Below are 27,896 nucleotides of genomic sequence, written 5' to 3' on the forward strand. Positions count from 1 at the left end.
ATTGGTGGGAGCCGCCCGGCCCAGCCTGCCTTGCCGAGTCAGCGCGCTCTTGAGCTGCTGGGCCCTTCCCGGTGCCCATCCCGCAGCGCGGCGCGGCCAGGGCAGGGGTCTGCTGGGGGCCGGGACTGAGGGCTGTGGGCCCATCCACACACGCCTCGTCCCTTCTTTCCCGGGGCGGCAGAGCAGCAGCGGGAGACCAGGAGCAGGTGGGGTAGGGCGAGAGTAAAGCAAGAACTGGGCCGGCGGCGGGGACCGGGCCGTTGGCGCTCGCTCTGCGAGGGGCTCCCTGGGAACGCCCAGGCGAGCGTTTCCTGCGGGGCCCCGCCCCCCGGGTGCCTACCATGGTGTCAGGCCCGCACCCAGTTCTCCGCGTGTCCTAGCGGGCCAGCATGGGCTGAGCCCAGGCGCCGCAAGGTGTCACGGCGGCGTCGCAAGGGGGCAGTGCCAGGGACTGTGGGGAGAGCCAGCCCTCCCCCTCCAGCTGTTCCCAGATGTCATTCTGCCCGCCCAGGCGCCTGGTTCCTGAGCTCCGGGGCATTCCACTGTTCCTAAGCTACTGGTTTTTGTTGACTTTTAAATATTTTCTTCTGAGGGAGAGGGGGAGGGCGGCAAAAGTTAGGAAAGAGGAAATAAAAACAAATCAAAATAAGCCCTCCCCTCCCCAAAAGAAAACTGTCCTCCACCCACCCCTCCCACACAAATCGAAGGCCTCTGAACCTAACCACCTTGTGGGAGCGACAGCCAGACAGAACTGACCCACTTCTGCCAAGACCCATCCTCATCTCCCTTTCTGGTGAATGAGGAGTGGTGGTGGATGTCTTCTAGCCCTGGGTGGACAGAGGGGCTTCCAGAAAGAGCGGAGGAGGATGGCAAGTGGGAATGGGCTTCCTTCATCCTCGGCCCTGGTGGCCAAGCGCCCCTGCGCCCTGGGCCCATTCCCCAGATACATCTGGATCCACCAGGACACACCCCAAGACAGCCTAGACAAGACTTGCCATGAAATCTGGAAGAGAGTTCAAGGCCTGCCTGAAGCCTCACAGCCCTGGACCTCCATGGAGCGCCCAGGACCATCCATGTCCCCGTGCGGCTGGGAACTCTAAGCCCAACACCAACCCCCTCACCCCCCCCCCCCCCCCCCAAAACACACACAAACACTCCCCCCCCCCCCCCCCCCCCCCCCCCCCCCCCCCCCCCCCCCCCCCCCCCCCCCCCCCCCCCCCCCCCCCCCCCCCCCCCCCCCCCCCCCCCCCCCCCCCCCCCCCCCCCCCCCCCCCCCCCCCCCCCCCCCCCCCCCCCCCCCCCCCCCCCCCCCCCCCCCCCCCCCCCGCACGGCCTCCCCACAGAAAACTGTCCATGGAGCAGAGGGGCTGGGCCCAGAAGAGCGGCACCAGAAGGAGGACTGCATAGTGGGTATGGGCTTACGTCATCACTCGGTCCTCCTGGTGGCACATGCGCCCTGCGACCTGGGCCATTCCACCAGGTATTCTGGATCCACCAGGACTATCTACCCTAGTACTGCCTAGCCCGACTATGAATTGCATGAATTCTGGCCTCCAATCCCGTGACCGTCCATTTTTCGTTTATCGTATATACTTTGAGAGTACAAGATACTTTGGAGGGGCACCAAAAATATATTTTCAATACTACTTGGATAACCACATCTTTATTAGCCTCCACAGCAGCCCTGGAACCTTCCCCTGGACAAGACAATTCTAGCAGCTGTCTGTCCCCGTGGCTGGAACTCTAAGAGGCAATGAGCTCAGCTTTCAAGAAGAGTGAGTACCCCCCTATTCCGTTGGCAGAAAGGGAGGAGGGAGGAGATGAAGTCTGACCTTCTAGGGGAATGTTCTGGCCCACCCTTGAGGCTGCTGAAACCCTAAAGGCTGTATATTGCCCCTTCCATGGTCCTTTGTCCAAGCGTTATAGAAGAGCTGACCAAGGTTCTGATGTTTCGTGGGTGAAGAGCCAGATTAGGGCTATATTCCAGGCTGCCTCTTCACTAGCCCACTAAGCAGACATCTCTCATCCTAAACGCATGTGAATCTGAGGTCCTTGAAAAACCACCCTAGCCAAGGCTAAGGGTTACATGGCTCGTGACTTTCCCCAGAAGCAACTAGAAGATCCTTCCCCTCTCCCACCTAAAGGCTAGGCATTCACATGGATGAGACTGATGGTTTTAAATCACATCTGGAATTCCCTAATACAGGGAGCAGCTGTCCCATTCAGCCTCCACAGAAGCTGCTGCAAGAGCACACATCAAAATATTTACTGGGAAGGCACTGACATATTCAGAGGACATAATAGAAAATTAAAGTGCGGGAAGATGGCTGTAAATAGCCCGTTTCCTGGATGGGAAATCCTGTGTCTGGGAAACACAGAGCTAAGTGTTTCTCCATCAGGGCAAAGTTGGGCAGATATTGTTGGGGATGGATATTCGAAAGGAAAGGAAGGAGCAGAGAGGAAAAAGGGACCTCATTAGGAAAAGAAGGTAAATCTGCTGTGGTTATTAATACCACTGTTGAGCACTTATTTCACATTTTGCATCTTCAAAGTGGACTGTAAACTTAATTAATGCTCCCAGAGTCCCTATGAGGCAGGTATTAGTGTCCCCATTTTACAGATGGATTAAGTGTTAATAATTAAGAGCTAATTAAAGACTAACCGATAATTAAGTGTTGCCTGCTCCAACACATGCTACAGCTCAGTTCAGAGATGCTCTGGAGTTGGGGGGCCATTCAGGCATTTATCAGCTGCCTCAGGTTTCAGGGATGCCAAAGCAAGAGCTAAGAAGAAATGCAAAGTGTAACGGACACCCACCTCTGCACTACCTGCTGTCCCTCTGTGGGCTCATTTACTTACTGCAGATGAAGGTGGAAGGTACTTTGGCTAGTCCTGCCTCCCTGCCCTGTGCTCAGCACGACATGGCTCAGATAGGAATGGCCTATCTACAGCCAAAACCCTGCTGTCAGGCCCTTCAGTGGCATTGAGCCCTTCTTCCCTGCTCATTGCCATCTGCTCCGGGACAGGGCCTTGGCAGGAGTGCTGTGCTCAGCTCTCAGTGGCCAAGGAGCTGATTGTCCACTTCGTGGACCAAGGGTCAGTAGCAATTTCCAGTAGATGGCACCCTCTTTGCCAGGTCACATGGAGTTAATGGAGACAGACTCTACTTCCAGTCTGCACTTGGCTGAAAATTGAACTGGTGCACCTTTGGCCAGCTGCTTAACTCCATTTGGCCTTTATTTCCTCATTTGCAAATTGAGGATGATATGCACTGCCTTGTCCACCTCAGAGTTGATAATGAGGATCCGATGTGATGGGAGACAGTGAAATGAAAGATGCATTATACAAATCAGGCTGCCCTTAACTTGTACATCTTCAGGTTGGGATTTGTTGTTGTTGTTGTTGTTGTTGGCGGCTTCAATCTGGGATTTCACACTATGCTCCATATACCTCAAGGTGCTTCAGGGGTACCGTGGAGTCAAGTGGGCTGGTTGCTGGGCCCCAAAATCCATTTCAGCCAGAGCTGTTTAGCTTTTATCAGTTTTACTTACTAGAGTTCTGAGAAGGGCTGAATTTGAAAAGTATGTTTCTGCTATTGAGAAAAGAGATAGGAAACCACTGACTTAGATGAATAAACAATATCCTAATTGTCAACAAAATAGAACACAATGAGCTATTCTTAAAATAAAGGCAGTGTGCTGGTGGAGTCAGATAACTCTGGTTTCAGATTCCATTTCAGCCCCATGACATTTGAAGAATTTGTTACGGTTTAATTTATCTAAACTTTGGTTTCCTCATCTGCCAAATGGAGATTAATACTACACATTTTGTAGGGTTGTTGGAATGATTAAATGGGATATTTAAACATCTATGGTAATAATTCAGATTTGTAAAAATTCCCTGCAATTCAGATGTAATCATTTCTTTAAGCTCTACAATTATTGTATGAGGTAGGTACTCTTTTGAACTTTCCATCTCTTTTTACTTTTTATTATGCAGATTTTCAAACACGTAGAATAATATGGTGAATATCTATGTGTCTACACTGAGTTTTGATAATTATCACATTGTGCCATTCTGGCTTCAATTGCTACCTCCACCCCTCCATTTATAAGTGAAATTCCTTTTACAGATAATGTGGCTGAGGTTTGGAGGGTTTAATTTCTTTGCCCAAGGTCCCACAGTTAGGAAGTGGTAGAGTTTCAGAAATGAAACCCAAGACCGCCTTGGCCCTGAGGCAATAATGTTGGCTATCCTCTCTTAGAATCTGAGGCATCTTTGAATAGTCAAAATATTTGGGAGTCCCATGTTCTGAATGATCACACACAGAGTGAAAAGCCAGAAAGCTGTTCTTATGGTTTCTAGAATGCCTTCAGGTGCACAAGACACCTCTCAGCTAGTGTTTCTGCTGCTTAATTTGTAGACCCGGTTTTGGTGGTGTTTTCTTTTATTGGGGTAGATAGGTAAGTGCATTCTAGAACTCTTTTTGGCCAGAATTTATTTTTCTTAACTCTGTACCTATATATCATAGGAACCCAGACATTTCAAATTTGAAAGAGATTTTTGAGGCCATCTTCTGCTGCTTGAATCCCCTCCTTAATGTCTCTGCCAAATGGTGCACTTGTACCACTTGTACAGTTTCTCAGACGGGAAGCTTACCATTTCCCTTTGCTGCCCCTTCCCTTGCTATGAATCCCCTAAAAGACCATTTGCTTTCTATCACTGAAATATGTCTCTATCAAACTAATTCCCATTGATCTGGATTCTGCCCTTAGTACTCCAAGCCAAAGCTATTTCCTTTTTCTTTCAGTACTCCTTTAGATAGTGAAAGACAGCAAGACAGCAACAACATTCCTTCCAGAATGTTTTTGTCTCTATAAGCTAATCACCTCTGGTTTTCTATGTTTCTCCACACGTGCCAACTTGGTTAGTTTCCTGTCCACACAGTTGGTCCTTGTGGCAGTGTAACTTGGAGAGTCAAGTACAGTAATCCGGGGTGGTCCAATCCATGTAGATTGGATCCTCCCTGTCTGCATTCTGCTTCCTGTTAATGACGACCAATACTACACTCACTTTTTTTCCCCAAGCCGACTTTCACTCTATGGACACATTTTGAATGTATTAATTAATTCACTCAGTTATTGAGTTAACAAATATTTGTTAAACTTCTACTATATGCTAGAACTGTATGAAAAACTAGGGGGAATGGAGCTGTGAACTCCATTAATCTCTGTCTTCCTAGAGCTCACATTCCAGTACAGGAGAAAAAAGAAGCATGTAAATACAAAAACTGATAACTTCGGAATGTGAAGAGAATGGTATTCCAGGTGGAGGAAACCCATAAGAAACACATAAAAATAAAAAAGATAATTTCGGTGACAAGTGTGATGATGGAAATAGAGCAGAGTGAAGTGATAGGAAGAGCTCCTTTAGGCCAGGTGTCAAGGAAGGCTTCTCTGAGGAGATGTGATTATCAGGGCTGAGACCTGGGTTCTAAGAAGGAGCCAGTCAAAGGAAGTTCTGGAAAGAATGTCTGGACAAAATGAAGAGCAATGGTCAGGTGTGGTGGCTAAGGCCTGCAATTCCAACACTTTGGGAGGCTGAGGCTGGCAGAACGCTTGAGACCGGGAGTTCGAGACCAGCCTGGGCAATGTGGCAAGACCTCATCTCTACAAAAAATACAAAAATTAGCTGGGCATGGTGGCACACATTAGTTCTAGCTACTCGGGAGGGTGAGGCGGGAGGAACACTTGAGCTCAGGGAGGTCAAGGCTGCAATGAGCCAAGATTGCACTACTGCACTCCAGCCTGAGTGACAGAGTGAGACCCTGTCTCAAAACAAAGACAAAAGGAAGAGCAAATGCAAAGACTGTGAGGTGGGAGTGAGCCTAGAGAGGGACAGTGAGACTGGAGTCAGGAGGGGTGGGGACATGGCCACAGTGTAAGTATTACAGAGACAGGCAAGGCCTCGGGAGGCCTGGAGGATCACTGTGGGGAGTTTGGATTTTATTCCACATGTTATGGAACACTTTTGCAGGTTTTTAGGAAGGGCTGTAACAAGAACATATTCACTAATGTTTGAATCTCTGTCCAACTTCTGTGTGGAGATGGTTTGTAAGTATGTGAAAGACGAAGTGGGAGGCCTCTGGGAAGATACTGTCAGAGTCCAGGGGAGGCCTAATGGTGGCAGTGGCTGGGTAGGGGTGACTGCAGTAGGGATGGAAAAAGTGGAGGATTCAATGTGTGTTTTAAGATGAGCCAATGGACCTACTGAGGATTTGGGTACACAAACAGAGACATTGAGGCCACGCTCTGTTTCATGTGCTAGTTCACCCTACAAACAAGGATGGCGGCATGCATCAGTATCAATGTGACTGGGATGTTGAGACCCAACACTGGGAAACTCAAGGTGGGGAGTGTAGGGCTTCAGTGGAAAGGATTCCAACCTGTGGCCCATGGGGTCTCTGAAATCATTCCCCAAATGCTGAGAGATGTGAGGATGTCTTTCAGGCAAAAGGGTGTACAGAAGCTTTCCTCAGATTTTCAAAGAGGTGTTGACCCCTCCAAGAGGAGAAAACACTAGCTGAGAGTATTAGACTCCAAAGATCTCCAGAGCTAGTTTCTAGTCTAAGACATCAGCCTGAGTTCCATGTCTGAGTCTTGTCTTTATTACTCCCGTCACCAAGTTTCAAGCTTTTAAAATAATAATGACAATAAAAGAGGCTATGTATTCCAAGTTTAAGACCCTGGTTGGACAGTGTGCCATTTACAAAGGTGGGGAAGAAATGGGGAGTGACAGGTTTTGGGGGAGAAATCAATAGTTCTGTCTAGTGCTGATTTAACTCCAAAATCTAATTAGTCTTAAGTTTGGGCTTAGAGAATTGTGGCAAGCCACTTACTCAAGGATTACTTATTCATTCATTCCCCTAATCTCTAAAACTTCAAAGCCTCAGAATGAGGTCTTTGGATTTGCTGTTGACTCCATTGCCCTAACTACAGAATGACATTTGTTCATTCTTCATTCATGAATTCATTCAACAAACACAATTGCCTTCTCAGTACCAGGCCGTATGATGGGTCCCAGGGATGCAGAGATAAGTAGAACAGAAGCCCTTTCCTCAAAGAGCTCCCAGTCTAGTGGGTGGGATGAACACAGATACATCTGACGACAATGACATTCAACAAATATTGCTGGGTGTGGTGGCTCATGCCTGTAATCCCAGCACTTTGGGAGGCCGAGGTGGGTGGATTACTTGAGGTCAGGAGTTTGAGACCAGCCTAGCCAACATGGTAAAACCCTGTCTCTACTAAAAATACAAAAATTAGCTGGGCATGTTGGCAGGTGCCTGTAATCCCAGCTACTCAGAAGGCTAAGGCAGGAGAATTGATTGAACCCAGGAGGCGGAGGTTGCAGTGAGCCGAGAACGTGCCATTGCACTCCAGTCTGGGTAACAAGAGCAAAACCCCGTCTCAAAAAAAAAAAAGAAAAAATTAGTATGCACCTATTACTGAAATGTTTAAAAAAATATATAATGGTGGAAAAGCTGGGGACAGTCTCTGACCTCCTTTATGAACCTTCAACATCTTGCAAAAGGTAGATCGCAACACATATAGTAAGTGTTCTGACGATGAATTGCCAGTGCCATGGAAGCACACTGAGACGCACATGACTGAACATGGTACTTGACCACTGGAACGGGCTTGGTACTTAGGGAAGTCTTCCTCTCAGGGAAGCAAGCTGAAGCAGCAACAGATGAGACCCCTGCACTGTGTGATGAAAGATGCGGGTATAATCTCCTGGGAGCAGGAATGTCATGATTAATAACTGCAAAGGTTTCCATAGGTGTGTCCCTTAGCTAGGTCTTGAGAAGAGAGAAAGAACCGCCTACAAGAAAGAGCCCAGCAGCAGGTGCAGGGAAAGATGAGAAGTTCCATGGGAGTGAAGTGTAGCCTGTGTTAGTGACCAGGGGAAGGTGGCTCGAGCTTGCTGGGTGTGGTTGGCTTCCCTGGATGCTTCCAGGCCCTCTGTCAGCACCCAAGACTTTCCCATTTATCCATCATAACAAACCTGGTCTGCAGAGTGGAAAGGCTTTGGTGGGCATTATTCCAAGACAGACTCAGGTAGGGAGATAAATCTACTGAAATAAAAGAAATCTGTTTAAGCATTTTAAAAAAAATAGAAGTGGTTTATTGATTGGCAGCTTTCTGGGGCTATTTGTTGCAAGAAGGAAGAAGGCTTTTTTGCACTTATTTTAGTAAACTTTCACTGTTGGCTTCCATTGGCCTGTTCTCCATGCTGGTGAGCAAGTGATATTTGGGAACCCACTGGGCTTCCTTGCTTGAATTGCTCTCCCAACAAACAACTCTTTGTGCTACTGTTATTTAAACAATTGGATAAACCCAACTTCTCTGGAAAAGTTGCTTGGAATACATAGCCTTTTTTTTTTTTTTTTTTTTTTTTTTTTTTTTTTTGCATTGTTCTTTAAAAAGCTTGAAACCTGGTGATGGGAGTGATAAAGACAAGACTCAGACATGAAAACTCAGGCTGATGTCTCAGACTAGAAGCCAGCTCTGAAGATCTTTGGAGTCTAATCCTGGCTAGTGTTTTCTCCTCTTGGAGGGGTCAATACCTCTTTGAAAATCTGAAAAAAGCTTCTGTGCAGCCTTTTGTCTGAAACACATCCTCACATCTCTCAGTATTTGGGAATGATTTCAGAGACCCCGTGGGCCACAAGTTGGAACCCTTTGCTCTGAGACCCAACCCTTAAGCAAATGTCTCCCTCTCTCCTTATTTTATTTTATTTTTTAATTTATTTTTATTTTTTAGATAGAGTCTTGCTCTGTCACCCAGGCTGGAGTGCAGTGGCGTGATCTTGGCTCACTGCAACCTCCATCTCCCAGGTTCAAGCAATCCTCCTGCCTCAGCCTCCCAAGTAGCGGGATTATAGGCATGCATCTCCATGTCTGGCTAATTTTTGTATTTTTAGTAGAGACAGGGTTTCACCATATTCGTCAGGCTGGTCTTGGACTCCTGATCTCCGGGGATCCATCTGCCTTGGCCTCTCAAAGTGCTGGGATACAGGCGTGAGCCACTGCACCCAGCCTTTCCCTCTCTTGAGCTTCCCAATGCTGGGTCTCAGCACCCCAGTCCCATTGACACTGATGCACACCCGTTCTTGTTTGTCAAGTGAACTAGTGCTGGCAGACACTGGCCCTTCCCTCCTCCAGCCCGCCACATGTCCTAGCAGTCCCCCTTCATGATGGCCTTTGGCGCCTTGCCTCCCTGCTCGTATCTCCTCTGCCACCCTCACCACATCTCTTCTCACTGCATTTGGTGCCTTTCCCTCCAGGATGCCCTCCAGCCTTTGCCAATTTCATCTTCTGAAGCAGGTCAGCAGCACTGCTCAGATATCTCTCATGGCTCCCCCTGTCCTCTGGCCCCTTGGGCCTGGTTTTCAGGGGTCTCTGTAGTGGCCCTGCCTCCATCTCTAGATGCATATCTTGCCGGTCTCCTGCACATGCTCTATAAACCAACAGGAGCTACCAGCAGGTGCATGTCACCTTGCCTTTGCTCATGTTATTCCTCTACCAGGAATGTCCTTCTGCCATATATCTCTGTCTATCTAAATCTTAGCCGTCCTTAAGGACCTAGAATAAGTATGTCGTCCTCTGAATTATTTGTTGCTCACATCATTCAACATTTTTCTTTCTCTTTTTTCAATGGTCCTCTTTTTAATTGAAATAAACAACTATATTCCACCTCTTTCCTAAGTGATTTAAGGTGGCCCAGATAACAAAAAATAAGGAGACAGGTGGATTAGAGTTACAGCACCCTTTCTAGCTGTAACCGAGTTCCCCAAACTTTCTGAGCCCTATTTTCCTCATCTGAAAAACTGGGAAAAGTCAGAATGACTATTTCAAGGGATTACTATAGAAGCAAATGAAATGATATATATAAAGCTCATACAGCACTGGGAATAAGAGAAGGACTTGATGTTCATCATCATCATCACCATTCCACCGTCATCAATGTCATTATCATGGATAAAATGACAGGACACGATTGATATGAGACAAGGAGATTTATATGCCAGGAAACTTAGGCTGAAGGGAAACTACTCAACTGATGACAGCATCTGGTTTGAGATTCTTGGCAGCCAGGGCATAAAGGGAGATCATAGCATTCGGTTTTCATAACTCATGTTGTCTTCTAGGAGAAAGCAGAAGGGGTCATCATGAGAGACAAATGCTTCCTTAGCACTGAGAACTACATGGGATGGATCTTTTGAGGATGATAGAATGGAAGAGTCAGTTTAAAATCAGCTCTATTCTTGACCATTGGCCAGAGGGAAGGACACAGCCCCTTACTCAGGGCTATCAGCCCAGTTCCAGTGTGGGATTCTGATGAGGTGGTGGGCACCTGGCACATATCGTGTGCTGCCTTGTGGCAACAATTCCTCTTCTGCTACTGCACTATGGGCTTCTTAAGGGCAAGGTTTGTGTCTTACTCATCTTTGTCTCCCCAGTGCCCAGCTGAGTTCCTGGCACCTGGTGGCTATGCAGTGGGTATGAATAAATAAGGAAGGGAATGGTGAATGAGCCATAAAACTGCCACCACCCAGAGGTAGCCAGCATCCAAGCAAGGGGTCACGGTTATCAGAGGAAGCACAGAATATCAATAACTCAAAACATCGCAGGTTTTTTCCTCCTTCTGCCTTAGTCTGCAGAAAACAGAACTAACATTTTCTTGAGCACCTTATATGTGCCAGGCTCTATATTTTAATTTTCCTCTTTATTTCACTTTCTTAGCAACCCTTCCCAGTAAATGGTTAATATTACTCCCATTTTACAGATGAAAAAGGTGAGGCTCAGAGAGGTTAAGCAACTTGCCCGGGGTCATCCAACTCAGAGGAAGCAGAGCAGGGATAAGAGTCTGATGTGGCTTCAAGGCTTGAGTTCTACCAGAAACCTTGGGCCCTTCTGAATAGCCCTTCCATGTCTGCTTAGCACCAGGAGCCATGAGTGGTGAAGAAAGATGAATCATGATTAACGTCCCACTTCCCGTGTCCCCCTTTGTAATTTAATTTTATGGTTTCAGGAGCTGTGTCGCAGGTTGTGGGAGCCTGCAGAGATGGGCCACCAGTGGTTTGGTTTAATCCCCTTTTTAATATCTTTGTTGCAACGTTATTTCCAATTCAGTTCCCAAGTCACAATAAAAAAAAAAAAACACCTCTTCCTTAGGGTAAGCCTTCCCTTATTAAACAGATTCAAATGAAAAGTTTTAAAGATAATTTGAACAATAAGAATTACTCTGTAGCTCCCAGTCGAAGCTCCTTTATTGCTGTATTTATTCCCTGGTATTTCCTGTCTCATTCCCCAGTTCACTGAATCCCCCCGCCCCCCCAACCAACACTTCTAGTTCTTGCCCAACTCACCTGGTCCCTGGAGGGAGAATCAGGTGGAGGACATTGTGGGGAGCAGGGTGTCTCACTTCCACCTGACAATATGCCTTCTAAGGCTGTCTCACCTGCCCTAATGAGCAGGAAATTATTGCAAAGCATCTAGAGGGAAATTCTCACCGGGTAGATGTCAGCAAGTGCACGATTGCATCAAAACCAGGGTGGAGAAGTGATATGCGAGACTGGGGGGAAAATGGGGATGCCACAAGTGGAGGAAGAATACTTGCTCAAAATGCAGATACCTGGGCCCCATTCTAGATCAGTTGAATTGCTATTTCTCCAAGGGTGCTCAGGAATCTGTATTTGAAACCAGCACTACAGGTGACTCATGCATGTATATGAAAGGTTCTCTGATACTTTGGAAGGGGGTCAAAGATGATGAAACCTTAGGCTTGAAAGAGAACTGTCTGGCACATCTTTGAGAAGGAGGTGTTTCAGAGCAAAGTGTGGAAAGAAGGAAGGAGACTGACCTTTATTGAGTTCTAAGTGTATGCCAGGGACATTTAAAAAAAGTTGAGTCTACTATGTGTGAAGACCTTTGGTAAGAAATTAGATGAAATGAAGTCCAGGCTTGGCATTAAGGGAGCTGAGATTTCACAGTGTTGCCTCCTTTAACTTTGGGTATCACCATCCCCACTTTGCAGATGAAGAGACCGAGGTCTCCGTGATTTCCCCAATTTTATACCTTTAGTAACCCAGGCTCCTGGCTGTGAATCAGGGCCAGCGGGACTCCAAAGCCTGCAGCCAGTCTTGGCTCTCCCACACCAGGCTGTCTCAGTCAGAGCTGCTAACATTTGCATAGCACTCCTTACAATTTACCGAGTGCTTTCACATTCATCATCTCACTTAATCCTCACTGCAGCCTGGAGGGTGGAGGAGGGCTGGGGATGGGGAGGCCAAAGCTTTCTCCAGCCCTCCGCTCAGTCCCCTGCCTCCTATCAGGAAAGTCCCAGGAGACAGAGCTTAAGGAGTTTCCATGTACCTTTGGGACATGGGTTCACAAGCCCTGGCACAGCAACTGAATGAATCTGCAGTTTCTCTCAATTGTTCCTTACCCCTAAGCTGAAAGAAGTCAGCCTAGACCCCCCCAGATGGTGAGAGAGGTAGAATCCACCTTCCTTCCCTGTTTTCTTTCCTTCCTGCTGGTTTTCCAAGCAGGAAGGCTATGGTTGTTTGTGTGTTTGTGTGTGTATGTGCATGGGTGTGGTGTGTATGTGTACATGGGTGTGTGCATAGGTGTGCATGTGTATGCATGGATGTGTGTGTGTGTATGAGTGTGTGTCCATGTGTGCAGGATGTGTGCAGATGGATGTGTGTGCATGACTGTGTGTACATGTGTACGTGTGTATATATGTGCATGGGTGTTTGTACATGGCTGTGGTATATTTGTGTGCATGGCTGTGATATGTGGGCATGGCTGTGGTACGTGTGTGCATGTGTGAATGGGTGTATGTGTGTATAGTGTGTGTGCATGACTGGTGTGTGGTGCATGGGTGTATATGTGCCTGAGTGTGTGTGTGCATGTGTGTGTTTGTGTGTGTGTGTGTGTGTGTGTGGCTATGGTGTGTATGTGGGGAGAGGGTACCTGGGCAATTCAGTGAATCCTGGATCTGGAGGAGGAGGAAAATGAAGGAAGACACAGGCAGCTTGGCAGAAGTGGCCACCTCCCTTACCTCCACACTGGGCAGGAGCCACACTGGGTGTTGTGACATGCACCAGAGAAATAGGTCTCTGTCAGAGAACATGGGTCTCTGATCCCTATGCAGACAGGTAGACTCAGAAGTGCCCGCCGGCCTTGGCCTGAGCCAGGGTGGAGCTCCACTGGGGAAGATGCTAGGTTGAACATCAGAACCACTGCTTACAGGATAAGGGGCCTCTCCTAGCCTGGGACCTTTGGTGCCCTCCCCATGCTGGACACCTGCCTGTCCACTGAGTTCTGCCTTCTGCTGCCTCATCCTCCTGGCTCTTGGCTGGCTCCTGGCTGGCTCCTGGCCTCTGGCCCTGCCTGAAACTGAGGCTCAGAGAAGGGAAGTGAATTGTAGAAGGTCACCCTTCAGAAAGGACAGAGTTGGGCTTTGAATCCAGGTCTCCTGACTGCAAAGCCCTTGCTCTTTCTCCTTCTTCCACTGTTAGGGGAAGTGGAGGGCAGGGGTAAGAGGGGAGATTTGGAAGTCACAAGGACCTGGGGCCCAATTCCACCCCAACACTTATTCTCTAGGGTCAACTTGAATACATCATTTAACCTTCCTGAGCCTCAATTTCCTCTTTCTCAATTGGGAAGGAAGGTGCTCTGTATCCCTCATGGTTGTGGTGGCGACAAGTGCCACCTGTAAAACCCAGTACCTAGCAAACTCCTCGCAAATACTGGTTCAGGCCCCAGTCCCCTCCTGTCACTCCTCTAGATTGTCTTGGGAGAAATAACCCTCACCCATGGAAACCAGAGCCTAACATCTCCCTGCCTAAATCTCTCCAGTGGTTTCCCTGTACCTTTAGAACAAAATTCCTTAGCATCACCTCCAAGGCCTGGCAGATTCTAACTCCTGCTTTACCTCTAACTTCTCCCCTCCACCTCCATTCATGTGCCCCACCCACTTGAACATCATTCCCAACGATGCAGCAAGCTCTTTCCCTCCTTATGGTCTTTGCACATGCTGTTCCCTGTGTCTGACAAGCTCTTCCTTGCATTCGTTATCTGGCTAAGTCCTTATTCTCCTTTAGGCTGCAGCTTAAAAGACAAATGTGCAAAGAAGCCTATTCTGCTCTCCTAACTTAGGTACCTATTACTAGTATTCTCACACACAGCATTTCACTGTTGGTTTTCAGAGCAACATAGCTAGTGGTTAAGAGAGCGGCATCAGAGCAAGATTGCCTCAGACCACTGGCTTTGTCCCTTAGTAAGTCCGTGACCACAGGAAAATTACTTAACTTCTCTGTCCTTTGGCTTCTTCGTTTTGAAAATTGAGATGACTGTACCTATCTGTGACAGGAAGCTTTTGATATATAACAAACCACCCCAAAGCTCAGTGGTTGAAAACTATTACTTATTTAGCTCTCATTTCTATAGTTTGGCAATTTGGGTTGGGTTCAGCTGGGGGGTTCTTCCCCTGTGGGCTGGACTTGGCTGAACTTGGCTCATGCTCACTCATGCATCTGCACTTAGTTAGGTCTGGGTTGGCTGATGTAACTTGGAGTTTTGCTCTGTGTGACGTGTTATCCTGGGCTCGTTTCACATGGAGGTTCCAAGTCCCAAGAGAAATAAGAATCTAAGCCCTAATTCCCAAACACTTTTCAGGTATCTATGTCTTACAAATTAGGATGAGAGGGAACTACCAAAGAGTAAGCATACAGGAGGTTGTGATAAAATGGGGGCCATTACTATAATTAGTCTACTACACTACCCCACTGGGCCTGTTGGGGGGAATAAAATGAGAGTTTTGCTTGTAAGGTGCTTAGCACAGTGCCTGGCTTGTTAGTTAGTACTAAATAAATAATTAACCCTTCTTATTATTTTGTGAAATAGGACTTGAGGCTTTGACATATTAGGTAGCTTCCTTTAGGACAGCCCTCCCCTCCACCCCCATTAAACGGTGGGGATTTGAATCTAGTTTCCACCTCCCTCCGGGGACTGACCTCTTAACTAGTATGCTGTGCTGCTCCACCCACACAGACACATAATGGCAGAAACTCACCCAAAGCCATGAGGTCAGTCTGCAGATGGACCACAATTCAAGCCCAGGTCTGTGCCTGACCCCAGAGTCCTCCACTTCACTCTAATCAGCCAGGTTGCCTTGGGTACTGTGTTTGTCATTAGTCTAAAATTTCATAGCTGGAAGAAAATATTTGTTTTGGTATCCTCCTCCAGCAGTAACAATTTTCTGCTTGCATTTTTCTGTTGTTTGGCTCAGATGAATAGCAGTTTTCATCTTTGCTCTGTGTTATCATGTACACAGAACTGCTGTTGAGGAGCTAACAGCATGCTTGCTTAGTCATTATTCTGGGAAGGGGTGCCAACCAGTCAATAGCCTTTATTTTTGTATGACTCTGTACACTGCAAATGCAGAAATAATGCACAGCATCCAAATATGGAGCTACCATTGGACAACTATCATTTCTGGAGGTGGGCAAAGCAGAGGTGGCACCGCGTGGAGCTGGAGCCGCAGAACTGATTCTGACTTGCTTTCTTTGTCAGGAGCCCAGGAGCTGGGTTAACCTCCCTGAATGATTCACTGTGATAGAGTCTGTGATAGATTCGGTGGCTTTTACCCACCCCAAAGAGAAAGCAAACAGCACGGGAGAGATGCCAGGACTAGCAAAACTTGGGGGAAAAAAGGTAGATTGCAGGGAATGGGGGTGAGCAGGTCTAACCGTGAACCTAGCAAAGCGGTGGGGTGCCCACAAAATCTTTCTGTGAGCCCCAAGGTGATTACTCAAGGTCAGTGCGGGTTCTATGTGGGGTCTGCCATGGGACCGCCTTGCGGAGTTTGGGAGGTCTTAGGACCAGGTCAAACAGGATGGTTAGTGCCATCTGATCAGTTCACAGGGATGCCAGGCCAGAGATGGGATGTGAGATGGAAGGCCAGCAAATGGAACCAAAGCCAGACAGGTTACAATCAGCTCTTAGAGGTCTTGGCATGGGTAAAGGCAAGTGAGCTAGTTCAGTCCTTTGTTCAACAAACCCCGACTGAGCTGGAGTTATGTGCCAAACACTATTCTAGGTTTGGAGGCCTCTGTGGTGAACAAGATAAAGTCCCTGCCCTTGTGGAGTAAAGACACAAAAAAGATACTATTAAAATAGATGATGGTAATCAATGCCGTGAAGAAAATAAACAGATTGACCGAGTAAGGCTGGGGAGGGGCCCTTTCAAATAACAGTCAGGAAAGGCTACTTTGAGACTGGAACTGAGGCCTGAATGATGAGGAGGAGCTAGTCAAGGGACCCTGGGGGGTTGCAGGGAGAAGCATTCCAAAGGAAGTGCAAAGGCCCTCGGGCTGGACTGAACTTAGCATTTCAAGGGGTAGATAAAAGCCCAACATGCCTGGAAGAGGGAGGAGATGTGGCCAATTTGTGTAGTGCTCTGGGCATCATAAAGGAGTTTGGATTTTATCCTGTGTGTAACGAGAATCCACAGGAGGATTTTCAGCAGGGGAATGGTTTGATCTGAGTTCTGAGAATGTCCTAGCTCTGCAGGCACCCAGTTTTCTAGAATAAATAAGAACAAGCAGATCTTGTTTTCTTGAAGTGGAGGGGCGTGGTGGGAGAAGACCCTGAATCAGGGACTTTTAACTAGATGGTGAATCTCGATGGCAGCGAAGGGTTTGATAAAGGCTCTTGGGAGGGAATGGAGATGGTATGACAGTGATGGGCTTGATTTATTCCCCCAAAATGTTGATCCAGGATTACTGTCAGGCTGGGAGGAGACTCTCCCGTAGTGTCCCTGAGGCTCTGCCCCAGACTCTCTCCTGTTCAACATTTCTATTTGTAAATTGGCAGAAGACTCAGAAGATGTGCTCATCAGACATGCAGCTGACATGGAGCTGTCAGGGACAGCTAATACCACGGATGACAGGCTCAAGATTCACTGTGATGATCCTCCACAGGCTGGAGTGATGGGACGAAACCAGCAATATTCCTGATTACATTCAGATTGGGGAAGAAAGCCCAGCCAGGGATCAGGGAGACCTTGCTAGATAACAATCTCCTGAAAGGAAGCCCAGGCTGGGGGTGGGGAGGAATTAGTGGAGGCAGCTGGACCCAGCCAAGTCCCTACATCACTTTCTTGCCTCCTAGTGGAAAGGCCCTTAGCCTTTCAGGGTCATTCTTCCCATCTGTAAAGTGGGGATGATTCTGGCTACTGCCCAGGCATGTGGGGAGGATTAAATATGAACACATGTGGATGACTGGCTTCCTGTCTGGCCCGTAGTAGGCTCACGACAAATGCAAGGGAAATATGAATTTGGTTGGCAAGAGAAGAATGGATCTCCTATGGCAACCTTTCAAGGGCACGTGGCAGGGCTTGCAGCCGGGGTGGGCATCTATGTTCTCGGCACACCAATGCCAGCTTTCTAAGAGTCTCATTGGTTTCTGCGGTATGTAGAGGAGAATGGCCTGGAGGGGTCAGGTCTGGAAGCCATATCGCCTGAAAGCCACTGTGAGTTCAGAATGGAGAGAAGAAGGTGGTTGCAGCTAGGGTGGGGGGGCGGGGGGGGAACATGAATGTTTCCTTAAACACCACAAAGGCTGCAGTGTGGGAACGAATGGGGAAGATGCTTTCTTCGTTGCTCTGGATGCCTGTGAGGAGAAGTTGTGCAGAGGCACATATGGATGCGTCATAACTAAGATCTAAACATTGATAATTACATTATAATAATTATGCTGTGAGCGTTTCTCGAGGGCCCACTATGTACCCGACTTGTGCTAAGTGTTTCGTACAACTTATAGAATGCTCACAGTCTAATCTTGACAGATGAGGAATACAAGGTGTAGAAGGCAGCTCTTGAGAGGCAGAGCAGGGATTCACACTCAGCCCCTGCTAGTTCCTGTCTGCTCAGGTTGGGGAGGGCAGGAGTGATCTCCCAGGTGCTGAGAAGGGACTATCATGGGGTGTTTTTTGGTACAGGGATCTCAGGGCCCTGTGGGGCTTCTAGAAGCTACTTTGAGTATGTATGTGTAATATTTGTATACAGTAAAGCAGAAAGCAAATACAAATAGAATGACTAGTGTGTTACGATCCTATGTAACCATTACCCGGCTTTAGCAATGATCAACATATGGCCAATCTTGTTTCATCTATTACTTTTTCCTCCTTCTGCTAGATTAATTTTAAAGGCAGTCCCAGGCATCATTTTCTCTGTAAATACTATGTATTTCTAAGAGATAAGGACTCTTTGTTGTTGTTAGGTATAACCACAATACCATTATCACAATTTTAAAAAATTAACATAATTGTACTGTGTCTTTCTAATTCAGTGAAGCTATTGATGTGTGGCTTGCTTTGCAAAGTATTTGGGGAGGGGAGTCAAAAACTAGTCCTTCAAATGTCTGACTTCTGTGACTTGAGACACCTGTTCCTTTTGAGGCGGATGGTGAAGAGGAGGAAGAGGAGGGGGATCTAAAACTTGAGACCTCGGATTGGCAGCCCCTTTATTCTGATTGTTCTCAGGGGGACACAGCCGGGGAAGTGAGGCCTATTTATAGGCCTAAGTCTAGACATGGGAAGGAGGCAGAGGAAGGGAATAGGTGACAAGTCAGGGAAAGGGGACAGAAGAGAGAGTGGAGGGAAAGAGAAAATAATAGAGAGTGACATTGCTGCACACACAGCTCCAGTGGCCCTCCAGGAGCCGGCCAGGACCAGCTCACACTAGCTAATGCTCACAGCCGACACTGACTGAATGTTTCCTGTGCACGGCACTGTGCTGAGCTCACATACGAGTGACCTCACTGAATGCCCCCAACCATCCCATGAGGCAGGTGATGTTAGGTGCCACACCCGTTTTACAGGGGAAGACACTGAGGTTCCAGGGTCTGACATGAAAAGAGCAGTGGTGCCTGGATTCAAACCCAGGTCTGTTTGTCTGGAGTCTGCTTTTTGCAGGCATTACTCTCTGCCTCCAAGCCTGGTAAGGTTCCATGTGGGGGTAGAGAGGCTAATGTTCAAGAAGTACGACTGTCTTGGCTGCTGGACTATTGGTACATTCCCATGTCTTTAGTACATAGCTCTTCCCCAAGCTCCCCAAGCACTGTGAACCGCCAAGTCTTTGCCTCAGGACTCATCAGGACCCAGCGACTAAAGGTTTCCTGTCTGGCACAGCAGGAAGCCTCTAAGACTGTAGACTGTGTCCACTCTGATTGACTGTTAAATGCAGTGACTACTCCCCTGGGTCTGTGTTTGGTGACATGTGAATTGTGTGCCTGCCTGTTTCTGTTTGTGTGTATGTGTGTGTGTGTGCTTGTACACAATGAGCATTACCAGGAAGGCATGGACCCTGCTGGAAGCATTCCATGGTCACCGTTTTGGAGACTCATCATGCCCTCTGAGAGGCTGGCCAGAGCTGGATCGTGTGCTGGGCCTCCAGACTGCAAAGCCTAAGCCACAGCAGCTGAGCTCCCCTATGGGGCTCCTCGATTTTTTCTCTTGGGTCTTCTTCATCATCTTCTCCTTCAGCGCTCCCATGATAGAAGGCCGAGCCGTTTCCAGAATACTTGGTGTGGGCCACATCATCCACCTCTCATAGGAGCCCCTTGAGTGAGGACAGCAGATGGTTCTAGGTTGGTGGCTCTTGACCTCCTGGGAGCACTAGGAAGGAAGGTGCCTGTGCGGGGCCTTCAGCCAGGCCAGTAGGATTGCAATCCTTTCTACACCTGGAGAGAAGTGGCAATGAGGAGCCTAGGATCCAGGAGACCATCAGGTGCTATCAAGGACCACCAGCCAGGCCAGTAGGATTGCAATCCTTTCTACACCTGGAGAGAAGTGGCAATGAGGAGCCTAGGATCCAGGAGACCATCAGGTGCTATCAGACAGGTGCTGACCAGCAAGGGTGTAGTGGAGGACCCAGGGTCCAAGGTGCAGGTTGAGGCCAATATTTAGTTTCAGGAAGACCCCAGTGAATCAGTGCAGGGATCTCCCAACTGCTGGTGCTGCCCATGAAGTGAGACCCAGTCCACAGGCTGTGATTGGGTCAGAGGCCATGCCAGAGTGAACATGAGTATCCAAGACACTACTGTATGAGATCCAGGGGCGGGGACCAACCAAGGTTGACAGTGGTGTAAACATGACAGCTGACCTTTGAATCGCCCTTACTCTATGCCAGACACCATTCAAAGTGCTTTGCACCTCTATGATACTCCTAGTAATGAGAGGAGGAGACAGAATACCAAGATGCTGAACAATCTCCCCAGGGTCATACCGATGGGAAGTGACTGGGTCAGGGTGTAAGCTCAGGCTATCCACTCCACCATTCTGCAGTGAGGTGATGGGGGCTGCGCTACGCTCCTGTGGGCTTCCCGGGGCTCAGCCCCAGCACCCTAGACTCTGCACTTAGAGCTGTTTTCTTGCTCCTGACACCTTGGCTGCTGGGTAAAATTTCCCAGTGAACCCCTTCTCTGGTCTTTCATTGCTTCAGGTCCTGAGCTTGAAGAACAAGGAGGAATGGACTAGAATTAAGGCTCAGTGAGGCTGTGACTTGCCCCAGCTCACTCAGCAAGGTTGTTGGGAGAGGATCCAGGTTTCCCCATTTTTCAAAACCATGCTCTCAGTACTGCATCCCACCACTGTGGTATAGGACCCTCTAGGGGTCCACTGTGTGCGCTGGGTTCTCTTACCTGGAAGTGTGTTTTTGTCATGTTATGCATCCATCTCCGTTTTCTGGGGCCTATGTCCTTCTGCAGAGCCATGCCTTGGTGAGCTGGCACTAACACCGTCTGTCTCTCTGACCCATTTCCAGAGCTCTGGAGCTCAGCAGTGGCAAAGATGAGATCTCCTTGTTGGTGGAACAGGAGTTCCTGAGCCTCACTAAAGAGCACTCGATCTTGGTCGAAGAGAGTTCTGGGGAGCTGGAGGCACCAGGCAGCTCTCCTGAGGGGACCAGAGAGCTGGCTTCCTGCATTCTTACCCCTCCTCTAGTGGCAGGCAGTAATGAGCGCCCCAGAGCCTCCATGATTGTCGGAGACAAGCTTCTGAAGCAGAAGGTGGCCATGCCCATTATCAGCAGCAGGCAGGACTGTGATTCTGCCACGTCTACTGTCACAGACATTCTGCGTGCCGCCAAGGTCAAGAGCAGCAAGGGGACAGAGGACAGGGGCCACATCCTGGGTGACTCCAACTTGGAGGTCAGCAAGCTTCTGTCCCAGTTCCCACTGAAGTCCATTGAGACATCCAAGGCCCCCGACAACAAGAGGGTGCTGAACGAGACAAGAGTCACCAAGGACTTCCTACAGGACAACCTGTTCGGAGGCCCTGAAGCCAAGGAGCCCACAGGGCTGAGCCCATTTCTGCTGCTGCCTCCCCCACCTCCTCCTGCACCCCCTGACAAGCTCCCTGAGCTCCCTGCTCAGAAGAGGCAGCTCCCAGTGTTTGCCAAGATCTGTTCCAAGCCCGAGGCTGACCCTGCTGTGGAGAGGCACCACTTGATGGGTAAGTGGAGCTGGAACTGGGGTAGAGTGGGCCTGCAAGGAGGAGGTCCTTCCCAGGAAGCCAATCAGGGCTGCAGCATGTACATAAAGCATCTTTGTGCAAAGCAGGACAAAGCAGCCTCTCTGGTGGGCACAGCCCCGAGGGAGAGGCTGTTTCCAACCTCCACAGGCTTCTTTTGCTGGGTGCCCCTGTGCAGGGCACAGCTTTTGTAAGCAAACCCAGAGTCCCTGATCTCAACATACTTTGAGAAGAGAAATAGGCACCATGTAGTAACTGGCTTAACTTTGGAATCAAACAGGTATCCAGAATACACTGAAGGAAGTGTTCACCCCAGCTGGGTTCAGGGCAAAACTGAAGCATGGGGATGCCAAGATGTATAGAAGAGAAATTTGATTAGTAGCTGGGGTCATTTGGCATCTATCTCATGGAGGCACCTTTTCTGGACATGAGGCCTGGTCCTCCCTCTCTGGGGTAGGGGGGATATGTGTAAATTATCCAGACACAGTGCAGACTGTTGACTCTGGGATCTGTTTCCTGGGACTTACTTTACTGAGGAGCTCACATTCTTCCCAGGAAAGCCAGCCACCTCCCAATCTTCTCCTACTTTATGCCCAGGATTCTGTGTGTTGTTCTAATCTAACCAGTCAGACTATATGGTTCCAAGAAGGTAGGCTGATGGCCATGGCCATTGCCTAGAGTCAGCAGTCACTAAGAGAGTGATCATACTCATGTTAGCCAAAAGAACAATTCCTTCTGGGCTATGAGCATGGATGGATAACTGAGATACACCTGTATCGGGAGGGTCCAAATTCATCTACCTGAGAAAATAAGAGCAAAGTCATCCTGAACATTCTGTGTCCTGGAGCACTGCAGGAAGGCCAAGGAATCAGAGCTGTGGATAGCAAGCTGAACTCTGGGTCCTGGACAGGTTTCTAGGAGCCAGAGGGCTTTAGGATGAGGAGCTGTAGGAGAGAGATGGTTGAGCTCTTCCCAGAGGGGAGACCTTCCTCCTACCTATTCTCCAGGAGGGACCCATAGATACCTCCCTGTTGGATGGGGCTGCTGGATTGGAGGTAGTTCTGTCCCACCCACCCCACCCACCACTTGCGCATGTCTGTGTGTACGAATGTGTGGGCAAAAGTATGCCAAAAGGAGTTTTGAAGGTTTGAGTGTATTTCTTAGAGAAAATGCAGGAGTGGTGTATCTAAGCATGTCTGTGTACACATTTGTGCATGTGTCTGTCACGTGTGTAGTTGTGTACATGTCACTAAGTCAAAGGAACAACAGATAGGAATGTGTATGTGTCTGTGGGTCCAGACCTTGGAAGAGGGAGCTTTGTAGATGTCTAAGGCACCTGTAAATATGAGTGGGAAGCTGCAGGTGTGTATGTCTCTGGGGAAAGGGCTATTACTAGTGGGTACTGTTATTTCAGCTCACTGGCTAGGGGCTGAATTCAGCAACCGGGGGAACTCCTGGAAAAGACTCTAGGAATGTTTTGCTAAAAATGTTGTTTCCTCCTAAATTGGCTCAGGCTAGAGCAGCTCTTTCCTTTGCTGGAATGGGGCTAGGAAGACAGCCTTCACCCCCAAGCTCAGCCCCCAAGCTTCTGGGCTAGGGGGCCAAAAGCTGGTGGGATCAGGTCTATTATTATCAACAGGTAACACTAAGGCACAGGTCCTTTCTGGCATCCAGAGAGATCCCGGTGCCTGCTGTTGGGCAGTGCAGTGCATAGCCATCCAGTGGGTGGCCAGGTTTCCCACCACTGCTGTGGAGGATCCTGTGATGGTCCCCTAAGTATGTCTGCATTGGGAGAATAAATGCTCAGTCTCTTTAGTGAGAGACCTGGGTCTGCCACCAATCTTGTCCCTGCTCCACACTCCAGCCATATCCAATGACTCACAATGTCTCCTTGATGCTTCCAGGCCTTTGCCCACAGTTATCCATGCCTGTCATGCCTTCCTCCCCAGTACCCCTGGATATAAGGCCTTGCTGCAACCTTACTTCCTTCTGGAAGGAACCTTCTCAGACAGAAGCAGTCTCAGCCACCCTGTTCTCCATTTCTTCCCTCTGCCACCTCGTGGTGTTCATCTGCCTTGTCCTGGGGCTATTTCTGGGAATGTGTCTCTTTTTTTCCTTGTTATGAGCTCCTGCAGGGCACAGTCTGGCTCTGACTCACAACTGTGTCCCCAGCACTCAGGTCAAGGCCTGGCACTGAGAAGTGAGCTGAATCACCTGTGAGTAATAAAACGAAAGTAGAATTCAGGATGAGAGACCAAAGTGTGTGGCTCAGACCACATGTTTTGTAGGAATGTGTGACTCCCTCACTAAGCCATGTGCTCACTGAAAGCAGGAACTGTGTCCACAATATCCTTGTATTCTCAGCCTGGCACTATGGATGGTTGGAGTGAAGGAAGGGTGGAAGGAAGGAAGGGTGGAAGGAGAGGAAAGAAAAGAAAGGTAATTCAAATAAAGGAATGATAGAAGGAAGGATAAAGGAGTGGATGGATGGAAGGAAGGTAGGAAGATAAAGATGGATAGACAGTCAAATGGATGGACAGATGGTGGATGAATAAGTAGATGGATAGAAGGAAGAAAGGCAAAGATGATGGACAGATGGGTGGATGAATGAACAGATGGATGGATTGATGGATGCATGAGATTGGGGGATCAGAATGGGCGGGGGCCAGGGAGGGTTTCAGGGAGAGATTGGGATTGTATTTGGCCGAAACAGAGTCCCCCAGAGTGGTCCAAGCCTTAGGTGTGTGCTCCAGAGGATTCATCATTTAGTCCACAGAAAGGTGCTTCTGGCATCCAGCACTTGGCCTTCCAGAGGCATTGACTCAGTTTCTCTCCTGCTATAGAATGGAGCCCTGGCACCAAGGAGTCAACAAAGGGTCAAGAGAGCCTCTTTCTCAGTCAGTGGCCCCAGAGCCAGAAGGACACCTGTGGTGAGGAGGGTTGCTGTGACCCAGTGGGCACCGCATCACTGACCCTGCTGCCCAAGAAACCTGCATGTCCAGCCGAGAAGAACTTGCTCTATGAGTTCCTTGGGGCCACCAAGAACCCAAGTGGGCAGCCGAGACTTCGAAACAAAGTAGAAGTGGATGGGCCAGAGCTGAAACGTGAGCTGACCTACCCAGGGAGGGACTGGAGGGGAGGGGGGGTTGCAGCAACCCTCACAGGCTTCAGGGTGGCTCTGTCACCAAGTGGCTGTCTTATCTATAGGCAATTTACGGCCTTTCTAGAGGTGTCAGTTTTTAAACCCATAAAATGGGGGCAGTAACTTTCTCCCTATATCCCTTGTTGGGAATACAGTTGCTAGAGAAATGTGGTTGGCTTTCGAGGGTCACATCAGCATTATTAATGGTCACTTCTGAATATAGCCCTGACCCAGCATGTATTATATCCTCTCAAATTGCCCAAGCCAAAACAAAAAATCCTTGCTGTAGATTACTTCTGCATTGAGATTATGTTCCTGCTTTCTCTTCCTATAAGTGTTCTCGTCAAACCTCTTTTCCCAAAAGGATGCCAATAAGGGGGAAACTGAGGACCCATTGGTTTTATAACCCCCTACAACATCTTGTAGAAAGGAAGAAGCCAGGATTCTTATCTTGAAACAACTCAGCCTAACTTCATTCATTTAAACCAATTTTGATTCACTGCATGCTGAATTATTTAATGTTTTGAAATATATATTTTTTAATTCCCATATAGATACAACAACCTGTGAAAGTTTCTTAGTGTTGCCAAATATATGTCCTTAGGGAGGGCTGCTTTAATCATTTGATAAGGATGAATTCCAATGGCATAGCAGTGGTTCACATAAAGTTGGATTTTTCCAAAGCAGTTGAAAGAATTTCATTTTGTAAGTAGGTGAAATATAGCCCTAGCAATCTGGCTTATTGTATTCCCTTGCTAAACTGCCTTCTTTACTACTGAATGATGGAAAGAAAAGCTCCAAGCCAGACCTTCTGGGATTTTCATCCCTTCCAAATTGGCAAGGTGTGAACTAATGATGTTTACCTATAGTTGGAAATGTACTAGGACTTTGAAGAACCCTCTTGGAGCTTAAAGGACCTGACCTGTGAGACTGTGAATCCCCAGGGAAGTTGTGATGCTGAAGATGTCCTGGCCTTTCCCTGCCTCCATTACTGACCCACTTTACCTCTCCTGTGACTTGCAGTTAACGCACCTGTGACGGTTGCTGACAAGAACAACCCGAAGTACACAGGGAATGTTTTCACTCCACACTTTGCTACAGCCTTGACCTCAGCAACCCTGAACCAGCCACTCTGGCTCAACCTGAACTATCCACCTCCACCAGTGTTCACGAATCACTCTACCTTCCTGCAGTATCAGGTCAGTGAACGGGCCTGGCTCTCCTGTGGACATCCACAGGGGTTTTGGCCACAGAGGAGGTGTGGCTGGCAGGGAGTCTATTTCACAAAGAGTCTTTAGACTCTTCTGAATCCCTTCCCTACATGCAAGAGGCTTCGCTGGGGCTATGGAAGGGCACTGTCAACTTGTCATCTTGTTGGTTATTTTTTTCATTGTGGTCACATCAGATCTACCCCTTGGTTCATGTGCATGCGTATGCACACCTCCACAAACACATATATGTATGTTTAGTCCTAACTTTCCGCTGTCTGAATTCCAGTTCACACTGTGCTCTTTATTGCAGAGTCTCTTTGCTAGTAGTGGCTGGTTAAGTGCTTGGGCTCCCAGGAGAAGATGATGTCACAGTCCTTGTTTCCCACCTCCTTCCTGTGACTTCCTTTGAAGTTGGATGACATATATCCTAGATTATTTGGGACAGTCCCAATTTAGGTCTTCTGTTTCAGAATAATATTAATGGCATCTCTTTTCACTCTCAAGTGTCCTGGTTTGGACAACAAATTACAGTCAGCCCTCTGTATCCACGGGTTCCACATCCACAGGTTCAACCAGCTTGGATGGAAAATACTTGAAGAAGGAAACAATTAAAAAAAATACAACAACAAAAAATAATGCGAATAAAAGATAATATAGTATAATAACTATTTACATAGTACATTATTAGACATTGTTAGTAATCTAGAGATTAAAGGATACAGAAGCATATGCATAAGCTGCGTGCAAATACTATGCCATTTTATATCAGGGACTTGAGCATCCTCATATCCCTTTTTATATCAGGGACTTGAACATCTTTATATGTCATTGTGTATCAGGGACTAGAGCATCCTCATATGCCATTTTATTTTATTAGAGACAGAGTCTCACTTTATTGCCCAGGGTGGAGTGCAGTGGCATGATCTTGGCTCACTGCAATCTCTGCCTCCTAGGTTCAAGTGTTTCTCCTACCTCAGCCTCCCAAGTAGCTGGGATTACTGGTATGTGTGCCACCACACCTGGTTAATTTTTGTATTTTTAGTAGAGACAGGGTTTCACCATGTTGGCCAGGCTGGTCTCGAACTCCCCAACTCGTGTGATCCACCCGTTTCCATTTCCCAAAGAGCTGGGAGTACAGGCGTAAGCCACTGCACCCAGCCCTCAAATACCATTTTATATCAGAGAGTTGAGCATCTTTATATGTCATTTTATATCGGGGACTTGAGCATCCTCAGATTTTGGTATCCACAGGGCAGGGGAGGGAGGGTGGCCTTGGAACCAATCCTCTGAGGATACCATGGGATGAGTGTATATGGCCACCTTACTTACACTACACCCAAGCAGTCTTAGCTTGTATCAACGAAGGTGGTTTGGCACACATTCTTGTTCTTGGGCTCGTAGCTAAAGGAGAAAATCAGTGGCCAGACACAAAGGGACAGTGAAGCACCTGTAGCAGGGCTGGAAATTCTACTCACAGAACTTATTTATGCAGGGAAAATGTAGTTTCTTTATTTTGTCAATTTAACTTAATATCCCTTAAGAGCTTCCACCCACTGGGTAGAAGGAGGGAAAAATTAAATAAATGTCCACTCTGGTTTAAGCCTTAGCCCAATCCAATAACTTAAATAGTCCCTTTAGGTAGAACTCAATTTTTTCAGGAAAGACTCTCCATGCCTAAGATTTCTGTCTTCTGTTCCCCTCACTGGCTTCTCTCTAGAATTGTATGTCATTGTATGGGGAAGGGCAGGAACTCAAATTTGTGCATCCAGGACCTTGGCAAGTTGCTGCTGCAGCCTGGCCCAGCACAGCCTGAAGTAAGAAAGCAGAGAAGGGAATGTTTCCAACTTGGTTTGTCCTGTTGCTATGTCCCTTCCCCCCTCTCCATCCCCAGGAACCCTATGCCGTTCTTTCCCTTTCAACACAGCACAAGCCTTATG

The 27,896-nt window shown here is 48.0% G+C and overlaps 1 protein-coding gene across 1 annotated transcript in view; it reads left to right on the top strand.

The window, feature by feature from the left end:
- Positions 1-428: 428 nt before the first annotated feature.
- Positions 429-27,896, top strand: part of C1H1orf94 (chromosome 1 C1orf94 homolog) — a 42,367-nt gene continuing 14,899 nt past the window's right edge. The window contains 5 exon segments of the mRNA XM_050747934.1: positions 429-1,057; positions 1,707-1,775; positions 20,900-21,588; positions 24,450-24,710; positions 25,772-25,947. Of these exon segments, the coding sequence (XP_050603891.1) occupies positions 798-1,057; positions 1,707-1,775; positions 20,900-21,588; positions 24,450-24,710; positions 25,772-25,947 (1,455 nt within the window). The 5' untranslated portion in view covers positions 429-797.

Source organism: Macaca thibetana, chromosome 1 (genome assembly GCF_024542745.1).
Source record: "Macaca thibetana thibetana isolate TM-01 chromosome 1, ASM2454274v1, whole genome shotgun sequence".
NCBI lineage: Eukaryota > Metazoa > Chordata > Mammalia > Primates > Cercopithecidae > Macaca > Macaca thibetana.